Source organism: Scomber japonicus, chromosome 13 (genome assembly GCF_027409825.1).
Source record: "Scomber japonicus isolate fScoJap1 chromosome 13, fScoJap1.pri, whole genome shotgun sequence".
In the NCBI taxonomy this organism is placed as follows: Eukaryota; Metazoa; Chordata; class Actinopteri; order Scombriformes; family Scombridae; genus Scomber; species Scomber japonicus.
Genome location: NC_070590.1, coordinates 28,622,776 through 28,636,322, shown reverse-complemented (window position 1 = coordinate 28,636,322; position 13,547 = coordinate 28,622,776). Strand labels below are relative to the sequence as shown.

General features: G+C 37.8%; 1 protein-coding gene across 3 annotated transcripts in view; it reads left to right on the top strand.

Moving 5' to 3' along the window:
* ntm (neurotrimin) overlaps nt 1–13,547 on the top strand; it is a 476,954-nt gene that overhangs the window by 412,418 nt on the left and 50,989 nt on the right. For all 3 annotated transcript variants that reach the window (XM_053331507.1, XM_053331508.1, XM_053331506.1), the window contains one exon: nt 6,999–7,231. In XM_053331507.1, the coding sequence (XP_053187482.1) occupies nt 6,999–7,231 (233 nt within the window). The remainder of the gene's footprint in view (nt 1–6,998; nt 7,232–13,547) is intronic.

Below are 13,547 nucleotides of genomic sequence, written 5' to 3'. Positions count from 1 at the left end.
GTAGCAGAGTAAAATCATTTAAGATGAATGAGGCGATATGACTCCCTGTGTACTGTGTGACAGTTTTCCTGCTCCTCACTCACACAAAAAAACACATCAATATTTAATAATTATCATACTAAATCAGACTAAACCTAGAGAGACTGGGTTGGCAGGTTAACAAATCTCTGACCAAGTAAAGAACTAGCCTATTTGTGAGCCCATATTACATTTAGAACAATAAGAACGCTAATTCTAACAATAACTATAAAGATAACAATGTAAGCATCCACACTATGGAGACATGAAAAGAAACTCAGAAGGGTTTACAGGCGGGTGCTGATTCAGTGTGTTGATCAGAAGTATTTCAGACACTAGTTGCTGTGATGTTTCAGTATTTACACACCAAACTGAGCCGACCCATAGCAGCACATGTCATTTTTCAGATTATAATAGAGGACAAAGCTCCAGCATCTTTGTATAACAAAGAAAGACAAACCTATCTAAAGAAATCAGCTCTGGGTGTCATCCTGCTCCAATTTTTCATTCCGTGTTTAGAGAGGCGCCAAGCTGCATTAAAATAAATAAATATGAATGATAGTCTTCAGTCAGTTTTGCAGTTTTTGAAGTTTTACTGTAAATATCAGGCTGGAGGCAGGTTTTGTTGTGCTGTATGCTTTATAGGAAGGATTTTGATTGACTGTCAGCATTTTTATCGTTCATCAAATCGCTCTGTAAGTGATCCAACTATCAGGTTCACCGCTGTCATTGTCGTTATAGTTGTGGTGTGGACTCTGTCATCCACTGGAGTTTATATATTTACAGTTATAGTTACAGTTCTTGGACAGGCCTTTATTCATGAGCAATGTGTAACTTTCTCATTATGAACCTCTTGAAAGCATTACTGTAATTTCCAGTCACCGAGCCAAGCCTGTAGCACATTAGGAAATCTATTAAATAGGAAATATGGGGGAGCTTTTTTTTCTTTAGTTTTCCTCTTTAGTTTTAGAATAAAATAAAAAAACACAAACAAATATCTCTGGTTAATCTCTTCAGTTCCAGCATGCTGAAAGACACCAGTGCTGTATTGTGCTAAGCAAAGCCGCTGATGACACAGCATTAAACATTGACGCCATTGATCCGCAGTGTAAACAAAGTCTACTGGCAACATCTAATTGTGGCGGCAACAAGTGTCATGAATTTTTAATGATCCACACATGACTGTCAGGAAGCAACGCGGGGCGAGTGGAGACGCTGTTTGCTTACGGTCACAGTTTCACCTCCTGATCTCACGTCTCTCCCCTTCCCTCCCTGCTTTCATGCTTTTTGAGAGGATTGACAATTTATTTGGATTAAATTTTGTTTGCCATCTGTGCAGAAGCGATAAGGAGAGAATATATGGTATGTAAAATATTTATCCCTTCATTTTTTTATTTTTTTTTTCTCCTTCTTGTTGCTGTCTAGAGGGATTTAGCTGGTGAGGCATATAGTTTTTATTACAATAACAACCTAAGTCAAACCAGATTTTCTTTTCAATAAACGTCTAAAAATATATATTAAAGAGGATCATTCCTATTAGCCTCTGAGCATTCTGACTTTGACTAAAATATGTGGTGTCAAGGATGTAACACCAGGTGATTTATACTGTATGCTGCTGAAGAAAGAAGCAGATGTGTGACAGAGAATTTGATTTGTGCACACAAACACAAAGTCAGCATTCGCAAATCAAAAAAAACTTTAACATGTTTTATTTTCCTCTGGAGTGCATTTAATGACTATTGAAAGACCGGCAAATGCAATCTCATATCTCATGACTTATTTTGTACTCTTTCATATTGCTCAAAGAGGCAGCACTCCCACTCACACAACACAACTGCACAGAGTTTCTTGTGAATTGGAAATTGGAGGGCAGTGTAAATACAGTGGTGGGATACCTTCAGCTGTGTCTCTGACCCTCTCTGATTAAACCGAAACCACTGAAAGCTGTGTTTCTGCAGGATGCACTCATATAACGCTGACCTTGAAGACTGATAAGTAAACAGAGAATAACTGAGCTCTTTAAAATTCACATCATTTTTTTATTAAATATGTACACCAATCTGGCCCTACTTTCTGTTGCACTACCTGCCTCGGTGTTCAATAGTGATGCATGGTGACAACTCCACACACATTTTTAATACATCTTTTCAAGCATGTAATGTGCTATTATACTCATATTTTCAATCAATGTGAAGTATGACCCAGTTTATTGAGGTCTGAAACATAGAATGACAGAAGCATCTTCATTAAGTGTTGACTGTTATCAAGAGAGGAGATAGACCAGGATGTTGTCAGGGTCTAGATGCTGGTGGTGGTGGTGGTGGTGTAAAGCTGGCAGGTCTTTTTTGTTGAGTGTCCCTGAACATCATGCAGGTCATGGTGGTGATGGAGGAGGAGGTGGGTTGTGCAATAGTAGGTCTTGAAAGACAGAATGACAGAATTGCGATGACATTTAAAGAGCAGCGTCCAGGGACTGATTGACTCAACGAACTCCAGCAGAAAGATCAACGTTCACACATGGTGACGCCTGAATTGTGACTGTAGGGATTTTGACAGCCGTGGAAACAACTTCAGCAGCACATTCGTATGTTGAATATGTTTGAATTTTCGAAGAGTATTTTACAGTACCCTCACAATACATCTTAACCCATTGTTTATACCTTATGGAGTGCAAGGCTTGCTTTGAGGTACCATAAGCAACTTTACATGTGAGTCAAGGTTTGTAACAGCGGTACACAGTGTTACACAGCGTTACACAGCGTTACACAGCGTTACACAATGCTACACAGTGTTATACAGTGTTACACAGTTTTATACAATGTCAGACATACACTGATTACATTCATTTCCCATCACCCCCACCATTGTTTAGCTTTTTAATTTGTTAGAAATAAAACCCATTTAGTTCATTTTTGTGTATCAGCCAAATATATTTATCAATTCTAAAAAAAATGAATTTATAAATACCAATCATGCTATCAATACATAGTTGGATGTCACAGTGGATGCTACAGTTAAATAAAAAAAGGTTTATGTAGCTAGTGGGGTGTTTTCAAATAAGGGACAGGAGGCAGCACCTGGTCTCAGGTCTTTATTAGCAATCTGGCCAAATATATAAAAAAGTATATATATAAATATATAAAATATAAAATATATAAATATATAACAAAGCATCAACTGGTGGTGTGTGTGTGTGTGGCTCTCCTCTATGTCAGATAGAGGGATAAATGATGTGTTTTACCATTCTTGCTAGGTTCAGTTATGAAATAAATAAAAACTATTGGATGCAATAAACTTCAGTTTCATAGACATACTGTATGTAGACATAGCAGCTTAAATATTTACAAACAAAGTAACTGTGACTATGAATAGCAACATATACTTTATATTATTTACAGTTATGTAAGTAATCAATCATAATTAAACACACAGCTCAGAATAGTAACCAAGACTTATATTTTATTACTGTAACAATAAAAAAACATAATATTGATCCACATTGAAGTCTGATTACGTTCTAAATAGTAATATACAGTAACATGCAGTGCTGTGGTGTTACCATAGCAACCACGCCAGCTATACTCAGCTTATAGACTGGTATGAATTAAAATCATCATTTGCAAAATTGATTCAAACACATAGAAAAACCTGGTAAGATATATATAAAAACATAGTGGTGTGTGTGTGTGTGTGTGTGTGTGTGTGTGTGTGCGTGTGTATGTGTGTGTCTGCTTAACATAGAGGAACCACAGATAGCCTACAGCAGAGTTATTAAGCTAACTTGGCAATAAACTCTTGAACAATGGATTATAAATGTACTTTAATTAAAAACTGTGTTTAACAATTTCAAATACTGGCAGGACTTACACAGAATGGAACTGATGTAGCTTAGAACAAGATACAAACATTCAAATCATGTTAGTATCACATCTAATCCATAAAAAATAATACAATTAATACAGTTTCAATGTTTTATTTGTTTTTAGCTTCGGTGTCTATGTTTTGGGCAGATGGACTAAATATATTTTAGAGCTTTTGTCCAAAGTGTTTTCATGAGCTAACAGGTGAGACAGTGGCCTAACATTAGGATCAATTGGGGTTCAGTATATTTATGAAACACTTATAGACATATCGATATGAGAGAATCACACTGTAATTAATGAACATTAGCCTCCACCTGCTCCCCAAAATGTACATAGTCCACACACTGCAGCTCCCAATGCAGGTATAATTTAATGGAATATCACACGTGACGTTTGGAGCTTGTATAGTCAAAATGTATAATTGCCATCTTAAATACACAAAAGTCCAGGTCACCTGACAGTCACATGATGTGACAATCCCACTCTATATTTATAGATGTACATATAAGTGTAAAAAACAGATAACAGAAACCATAATATAGCATATATAGTACTATGAAATAAAAGAAAACCTAGAAAAAATATTATAATAAATAATGTATATACATATATGTACAAGTGATCAGAGCACAAAAACAAAACACCAGGCCATTGAGTTATTTGGTCCAGCACCTGCTTTCTTATTCTAGATGTGCGTGTCTACTACATAATTTCCCCAAAATTAACAGCTGTTATCAAAATGTACAACAAAACAGAAATAGATTTGAATCATGCTTTCAGCTGGATTCCTGCCTTATTTTGTTTGAAATAATTTAGAATTTTGTTTTTTTTCTTGTATTCTCACAGTAGTGTGGGAAAAGAACCATGTTGCTTCATTAACAATCAAAAAATAGTCGCCCCCCCCCTCTCTGTGTACCTAGAGGGAGAACATGTCTCTTAAGGTAATGGCCTAGCAAGGACACTGAGGCTTACAAAGCAGTGTAGGTCTGCCACCCACCGAAGGGTCCCTGTGTTGGATCGCCTCCAAGAAGAATTTCAGCCTTCGGTTTTTTCACTCGAGTGAGCATCCATGTTCATGTGAGCATGTGTCCTTGTAAGTCTTCAGCTGGCCTACAAACTGTCACTGTTTTTAAGTGTAGCAAACGTATTACATGCCTTTAAAGGAAAGTTACAGGACTTTTACCTTATTATTTTAGAAAGGTTAATATATAGCAGAGTGTCTGCACCGTGAAATATATTTACAGCTGAGAGAAATTAATTTACTGTAGCTATTATAAATGAAAACTCTACTTTGAATCCACTTTGTCATCATAAATGTATAACCTCGCCATCCCACATATACTGCAATCTGTTATGTTTGAAAGCCACTGCTCCTGTGTATTGATTCCACACAAACACACACACTTTCACACGCTCTTTTTTTTTCCCCACCATAATACCATAAATGCCCCAAGGATGCCATTGACCCCAGCGCTGCCACTGAAGTGGAAGTGACTGATGCTGTAACAAAAGCTGTGACAGCGTAAATGGAGCTGAGAGTCTTTTAGCTGCAAAGTGTTGCACTCTTGTTATATCTCCACCACTCCAAACTGTTAATGTTTAAATCCCCCCACCCCCCACCCCACCCTTCTCCTATGAACATCGGCAAGAAAATTAGGCCGCCCGAAAGTCAAAATAAACCCAGTTAATAAACAGGCATTTGGCAGTCAACTTCTGCTTCTATTGGCTCACAAGTTGCACTTTTTTTTGTGTGTTGTCCTGCAGCTTTGGCAGAGCTTTCTCACTGGGATCCAAAGATTTGTCATGAAAATTCAGCAGCTGTGTTGCTTGGTAGAACAGTTAAGGTTCGGTGACCCGGCTCTTGTATCAAAGCAACATTTTTTTTGCGAAACTCAGTCTGTTGTAATTGCAGCAGCTCACAGTTTCGGCTCATTGTCTCAATCAGTTTTTGAATGTCATGAACCAAAGTGCGTGGGCAGATTAACAAAAGGAACCTGTTTGAGAGCTTCATTTGCATATGTACAATGTGTCTAGTTACCAAACTTATTGAAAATTGTCAATATTACAAGCAAGCTGTTAACATGATTGTGAATAGCTCGGATGCCATTAATACTTCCATTTCTATGCTGTAAATCAGTGCTATATCATTACTATCCATTCAAATTATCTATATTTCAATACTTTCTATAAAGCAACTGAGAATTGTAATGATGCTGCCAATACTATAAAATAACCCTTATTAATGCTTTTCAAAATAAACACATGCAGCCATTATTGATCTCATGTGGGCTGGACCATTAAAATCCACTGCATAATAACTTATAAATAATACATCATATATATTGTGACTTCATTATAATAAACCATCTATTCACAAAACAGATGTACAGCATGAGGTGCCTTAAGAAAGATTAGATAAATCGTCCCAAACGTACAGAATTTTTGCAGACAGGGCTGTCAGTTTGGGGTTACCATGGTAACAGATACTGATAAAAATGTGTCCTTAACATCTGAATCACATTCCAAGTCAATTATCTCAAGTTTGACGTCCACAGGAAGATCAGGAGACTTGATTGTGAATGGAGGGCAGAAATAAGAGAGGACAGCTGTGCGTTTTAGTGAAAAATTAGACTTAGTATTCAGCTATTTTTTTTACTTTGCAGAGTTATCCAGTGGGCTGGATTGGACCCTTTGATGGGCCGGTTCTGGCCTATGGGCCATATGTTTAACACCCCTTTCAGCATGCTCTTAAATCAGTGGTTTGGAGCTCAGAGTCTGTATACTCTCATCTAACCCAAACACTTTCCACTGATTAGTTCTCCTCTCCTCCTCTCTGGTTGAAGGTTCGCTAATCAGCAGGATGATTGTCCATATTGACTGAAAAACATTTTGAAATGTTCAATGAATGAAGAAGTGTCTTTATGCAAAGGAGAGGAGAGTTTGTTGTGTATGATAAACATGGTGCTTTAATTGTTTCCTCAGTTTGATTGCATCCATTTCCATCAAGTATGAACACTAGATATGAGTTTTACACATTTGTCATGTAGTGTAGTTAATCTAAAAACAACTGCAGGACCACTTTAATAAAAATACCATTTCTTTTTTCTTCCTTCACAGGTGTTCACAGGGGAACGTGGTCACACACACGGCATGGTTAAACCGGTCAAGCATACTGTACGCCGGAGATGAAAAATGGTCGGTGGATCCCAGAGTGAGTCTGGTGACCCTTAATCAAGAGGAGTTTACCATCAAGATTGAAAACGTGGACATGACAGATGAGGGCCAGTACGTGTGCGCAGTCCAGACCAGCAATCGACCGAGAACCACCGTAGTGCACATCCTCGTCCAAGGTAAAAAACCATCTCTAAATAATACTGAAAAACACTACTAAACCTACTGCTGCTACATACCAATACACTACTACATAATAACAGGAATAATAGAAAGGTAAAGGTAGAGTATGGACCTGCTATATCTTTGGTAGGTGTTTCATCTAAGATTGTAAGACTTGTTTTCCTCTACATGCTCCTTTTTATTGTCATATGTTGTTCTGCTCTGCACTTGACTGATGACTGTGTTATTCCTGAGCACAGCACACGAGGGCATAAGTGAACAAAACAAACCAGGGAGAAAAAAAAATAGAAGAAAAAAAAAGATGTGTGTTCTCTTTCTTGAATCTCATTTTCTCATTCATTGCTCCACTGGAGCAATTAGGGGCTAAGTGCCTTGCTCAAGGAGAGGGAGGAGAGAGTGTTCCTTGTTCACCACTTTAGATGAGGTTAATGGGGAATACCAGATGTTAAGATCCTTAGCTTAAAATGATGGTGTGGACCTGCAGTAGTGTCCTCCATAGAGATGCTGTGCACTGTGCTGTGTACACATACTGTAGCATAGTGGGGCAGTTTAATGCTACCAATTTGATATGGAAATGAGCCATGTAGCATGAAATGTGGTGCAGTCTGAAGTTCATAGAGAAAGAAGCGCATAATATGCATGCTCTCACATGTGATCATATGATTAGTTTTAAGCTTCTCTTTAAGTCTAACTCATCCAATGTATTTTGAAAAATCTTCTTGAAACAAATTACTTGTTTTTGGGACTTTTAGGTCATCAGCAGTAAAACTAATTAATTTTATTTTGATAAAGGTAAGCCAATATGATTTGTATTCCTATGACAACCATGACCTTAACTGAGACAAGTCAACAGATAATAATTACATGTTAGTTCATAGTCTATTAATTTTAGACTTTTGCATACACCTACACTGGTTTGTATCTTTTGAAGAAAGTAAACTACATCAAACTCTTCTATTCTTCTGTATATCATCTTACACAAAATAATCTCTGAAAAATACTCCAGACAGGAGCAGCAGTTATTATTGTTCCTTTACACTTTACATGATTCTGCACACCTGAATGTGAGACAGGTCCATAGGAGGAGAACACAACTTCATATAAAATGTTTTAAAAAAAACAAAACGAAAAACTTCCCACAGTCATCATTACAGCAGTTCATACACAGTCAGAGCTGATGGTTGAATTATCCAATCAGAGGCACACACAATTATCAACTTTTTTTTGTGATATCTATTTTAATGCACTCATTTTTTGGTTAGTGTACTTTTTTGGTTTAAAATGAATGTATAAAGTTAAGAGCAGTTGAATCCACACAGTTGGCAGTGTGTGTTTACTCAGTGTATTCCACTCAATCATGTAACTACAGTGGGACAAAACAGTATTTAGTCAGCCACCAATTCTGCAAGCTCTCCCACTTAAGATGAAAGGCCTGTAATTTTCATCATAGGTATACCTCAACTATGAGGGACAAAATGAGAAAATAAATAAAAATCCAGAAAAATCACATTGTCTGATTTTTAAAGAATTTATTTGCAAATTATGGTGGAAAATAAGTATTTGGTCAATAACAAAAGTTCATCTCTATACTTTGTTATATGCCCTTTGTTGGCAATGACAGAGGTCAAATGTTTTCTGTAAGTCTTCACAAGGTTTTCACACACTGTTGCTGGTATTTTGGCCCATTCCTTCATGCAGATCTCCTCTAGAGCAGTGATGTTTTGGGACTGTCGCTGGGCAACACGGACTTTCAACTCCCTCCAAAGATTTTCTATGGGGTTGAGATCTGGAGACTGGCTAGGCCATTCCCGGACCTTGAAATGCTTCTTACGAAGCCACTCCTTCGTTGCCCAGGCGGTGTGTTTGGGATCATGGTCATGCTGAAAGACCCAGCCACGTTTCATCTTCAATGCCCTTGCTGATGGAAGGAGGTTTTCACTCAAAATCTCACGATATATGGCCCCATTCATTCTTTCCTTTACACGGATCATCGTCCTGGTCCCTTTGCAGAAAAACAGCCCCAAAGCATGATGTTTCCACCCCCATGCTTCACAGTAGGTATGGTGTTCTTTGGATGCAACTCAGCATTCTTTCTCCTCCAAACACGACAAGTTGAGTTTTTACCAAAAAGTTCTATTTTGGTTTCATCTGACCATCTGACATTCTCCCAATCCTCTTCTGGATCATCCAAATGCTCTCTAGCAAACTTCAGATGGGCCTGGACATGTACTGGCTTAAGCAGGGGGACACGTCTGGCACTGCAGGATTTGAGTCCCTGGCGGCGTAGTGTGTTACTGATGGTAGCCTTTGTTACTTTGGTCCCAGCTCTCTGCAGGTCATTCACGAGGTCCCCCCGTGTGGTTCTGGGATTTTTGCTCACCGTTCTTGTGATCATTTTGACCCCACGGGGTGAAATCTTGCGTGGAGCCCCAGATCGAGGGAGATTATCAGTGGTCTTGTATGTCTTCCATTTTCTAATAATTGCTCCCACAGTTGATTTCTTCACACCAAGCTGCTTACCTATTGCAGATTCAGGCTTCCCAGCCTGGTGCAGGTCTACAATTTAGTTTCTGGTGTCCTTTGACAGTTCTTTGGTCTTGGCCATAGTGGAGTTTGGATTGTGACTGTTTGAGGTTGTGGACAGGTGTCTTTTATACTGATAACAAGTTCAAACAGGTGCCATTAATACAGGTAATGAGTGGAAGACAGAGGAGCCTCTTAAAGAAGAAGTTACAGGTCTGTGAGAGCCAGAAATCTTGCTTGTTTGTACCGAGGAATTTACCAATTCATTCATTAAAAATCCTACAATGTGATTTCCTGGATTCTTTCCCCCCATTTTGTCTCTCATAGTTGAAGTGTACATATTTTTAAGTGGGAGAACTTGCACAATTGGTGGCTGACTAAATACTTTTTTGCCCCACTGTATATAACTGATAAATGTAAGCAGACTGAAACCTAAGTAATGAAGCAGGTCTCACATAAGCACTTTTAATCACAGGCTCCTTCAGTCCTTTACTCCTAAATACAGTGTTTAGTACACTCTGCAATGAATCACAGCTTTTAAGAAATAAGCTATTACTGTAAATGTTTATTTTATTTATTTATTTTTTTTTTTAAATTTTATTTCATTTCATTTTATTTAATAGGGAGTCCCAGAGTTAGCCAGATTACTCAATTTCATCAGCAGTTACCCAGACAGCATGTCCATGTGGGCCCCACATGGGTTAAATGTGGGTACTGAGTGGGTATGTGCTTGAACTGGACAAATTTAGCTGATCCCACATGGTTTCAGTAACATGGGCCCCACATGTGAAGCCTATGTGAGCTGACTGTATGAACCTCATAAGAGATGTAAGTGGGCTAAGCGGGCATAAACAGGGCAAATTGTATGGACCCCATATTGTTTCAGAAACATGGGCCCCACATGTGTAACTAACCCAGTTGGGTCCCACCTGAAACCCAGTCAGAACCCACTTGAAGCCCACATGGGAAACACAGGTGGAGCCACCATTGACACTGCGGACAAACCTATGTGGGACCCATATTGCAGCCCAAATGTAACCCTTATGGGGCCCACATGGACATGCTGGCTGGGTATAAACATAAAAACTGTATTTTTAATTGTGTGTGCTAGGGATGCACATGGTTAACCGTTTAACCATTAACCGATAACAGGAACTTTGACGGTTCATTTTTTAATATAGTTTTTTTAATTTAGCTATTTATGTCAATCAACTCATGGGCCATTCTGGCCAGGCGCTACCTCTGCATTCCCGGGACATCGGGGCCATCTGAGCTCATATTCTCCGCTGCGGGTCTCACAGTAAACAGACTGCATACCAGGCTGACCCCAGAGCATGTCCACATGCTGCTTTTCTCAATAAAAACCAGTAAAAAATTCAAATAATCCGCCATGGCGAGAGAGGACTGAGGTTGGCTTGGGCCATTTATTTTATTTTGAGGGCTGAGAATTTCTTTAAAAAGGAGTTTTTTCCGGCTATAGCACCGAGCGGATTCACGTAAGTTTTGTTTATCTGGTGGCTATTATTTATTTTATTTAGAATATTTTGATACACGGCTCAGACTTATTGTCTTGGTTACACGGGAGGACTTTGTGCCAATATACAGATATATTGTTATATATATATATATACTGTTTATATATATATATATATATATATATATATATATATATATATATATATATATATATATATATATATATATATATACTGTTTGATTAAAAGGGTGTTTTTTCGTTTTGTAAAGCTGTTCTTGTTCATTAGAAAGTCTGGTAACTATTTGATATTTGAAGTGTTTTTGATACATTACAGCTCTGCTGTCTTTTTTCTCTCTCCTTGTTTAAATGTGTTCAGCAGCGCTGCAGGTGTTTGAGATGTGAAAAATCCTAATATTTTGTTGTTATTGTTTATTTGGTTGGTATTTATTTGGCTGGTATTTGCACATTTAAAAATAAAGCCCATAAGAAAAACAAAAAAACATTTTTCCCAGTTCTTTTGAATGAGTCACAGACACTCAATAGAGCATTTAAATCTTATCGGTTAACGATTAATAATCAGTTAATGAGGGTCGGTTATCGGTCATAAAAAAAATCTAAATGTGCATCCCTAGTGTGTGCAGATGAGGTGTATCATTTATCTAGACATGTGAGGATGCTTTTTATGCATGATGGCTGTTTTTTTGCCTAATTATCATGTGTGGATTTGGTCAGATGATTAATTAGTGGACTGACGTGCTACTGAACTGTGCAGAGATGTATGAAGATAACCTAAAATTTCTCACTAAGTGGTGATAATTACTTTTCTATTTTCACTAATTGGTAGACAGTTGTAACCTCCTGTCTCTCTCTTGACTCTGTTCACACACTCATCATCACAGGTGTTTGGCCTCAGCTGACCTGCTTTCTCCTGAAATTGAACACATTTATTTTTAATCAAAGGTGAAGTCATTTGAACCATGTCTTGAGACATGCCAAATAAATAACTCAATGACATTTTCAATTTGATGAAAATGAAGTGTTTACATGCCTTAAAGAGAAAAGAGCAGCACTAAACAATGGTAAGTAGTAGTGCCTTTATTTATTATTATGTAGACTTTCATTTCAGTGCAGTTTTAATGTTTTATTTTGTTTGTTTTCTTATTCAATTCATGCAAATACTGGAGTAAGCAGGTCAGGTCAGGGGGGCAGAAGTAAGAAGGAGCACCTGTCCTCAGGAAGTCAGTGTGTTGCTGCAGAGCACTTTAACTGGAGTGGGCACAGGGGTCACACAGTTCAACATGTAGATATATCCTGGAGCATCTTTTTAACCACCAGCTCACCCCTCTTCTACATTAGTGAGGGTTACTTACATTTTATTAAATCTAAGGACAGCCTGGAAACTATTACTAAGATAGAGCCTCAATGTCCTGAAAGATTATATTTCTTTATCTTTTTACTATTATCTTAAAACATATCTTTTAGGACTTCAGGGGTTTTATATAATCCCTCCCTGAAAGTTCCCACTTTTAGAAAGCTAAAGTTGGAAACTAAAGGAAGTGTTATCTTCATCAGTAGCGCCATAGTAACATATAACAAAGCTTTGAGATGCTCTGCTGATTATGATTGGAAGACTATCATATAAATGATGGAGTTTGAAGTGCATCCTCAAGTATTTAATTATTGTTTGTGTGTCGTTAATCATCCAGCTGGCTTTTTGCTGATGAAAGAGCATCTTCCTTCTAAATGTGAGGGGAAAACATTCACGTTTTCTGTGTTCTAATCTTTGCAGTTATTTATTTAGCACCTGATTACTCATTTGTAATGTGACTGACACTGTGGTGTTATTACAGACATTCCTATTCCATCAATTCCACATGTCATTTGTTGAAAAAATTCACAAGAAGAAACCTCTCACAGTCATCTGGATCTTTTTGCAGTGTATATGTAGCATGATTTAATTGTCTTGAAACTGAAGCACTACCTAGATCACTGAATTTATGTATGCATAGCTGTTACAAAGCCTAAATTAACCAGAAGCTCTAATGACATGATCAGTATTACTGGCTTCATAAGCACTTGTTTGTGGATTTTCAGTATATAGAACTGAGCTCTCCTTTAGAATAATTGATCAGAGGGTCTTGATGGTTCTCCAGCATGAGCAGTCAGTCCCTGGAACCATGCCCCCATCACAATAACTCATCTGATGTCAAATGGTGGCGTTTGATTCAGATGACTTTATAGATTATTTATCAAGAAGTAAGATCTCAGTAGAGAGCTGCTCACAGTAGCTTAGAGAACATTGACTAGTGTTT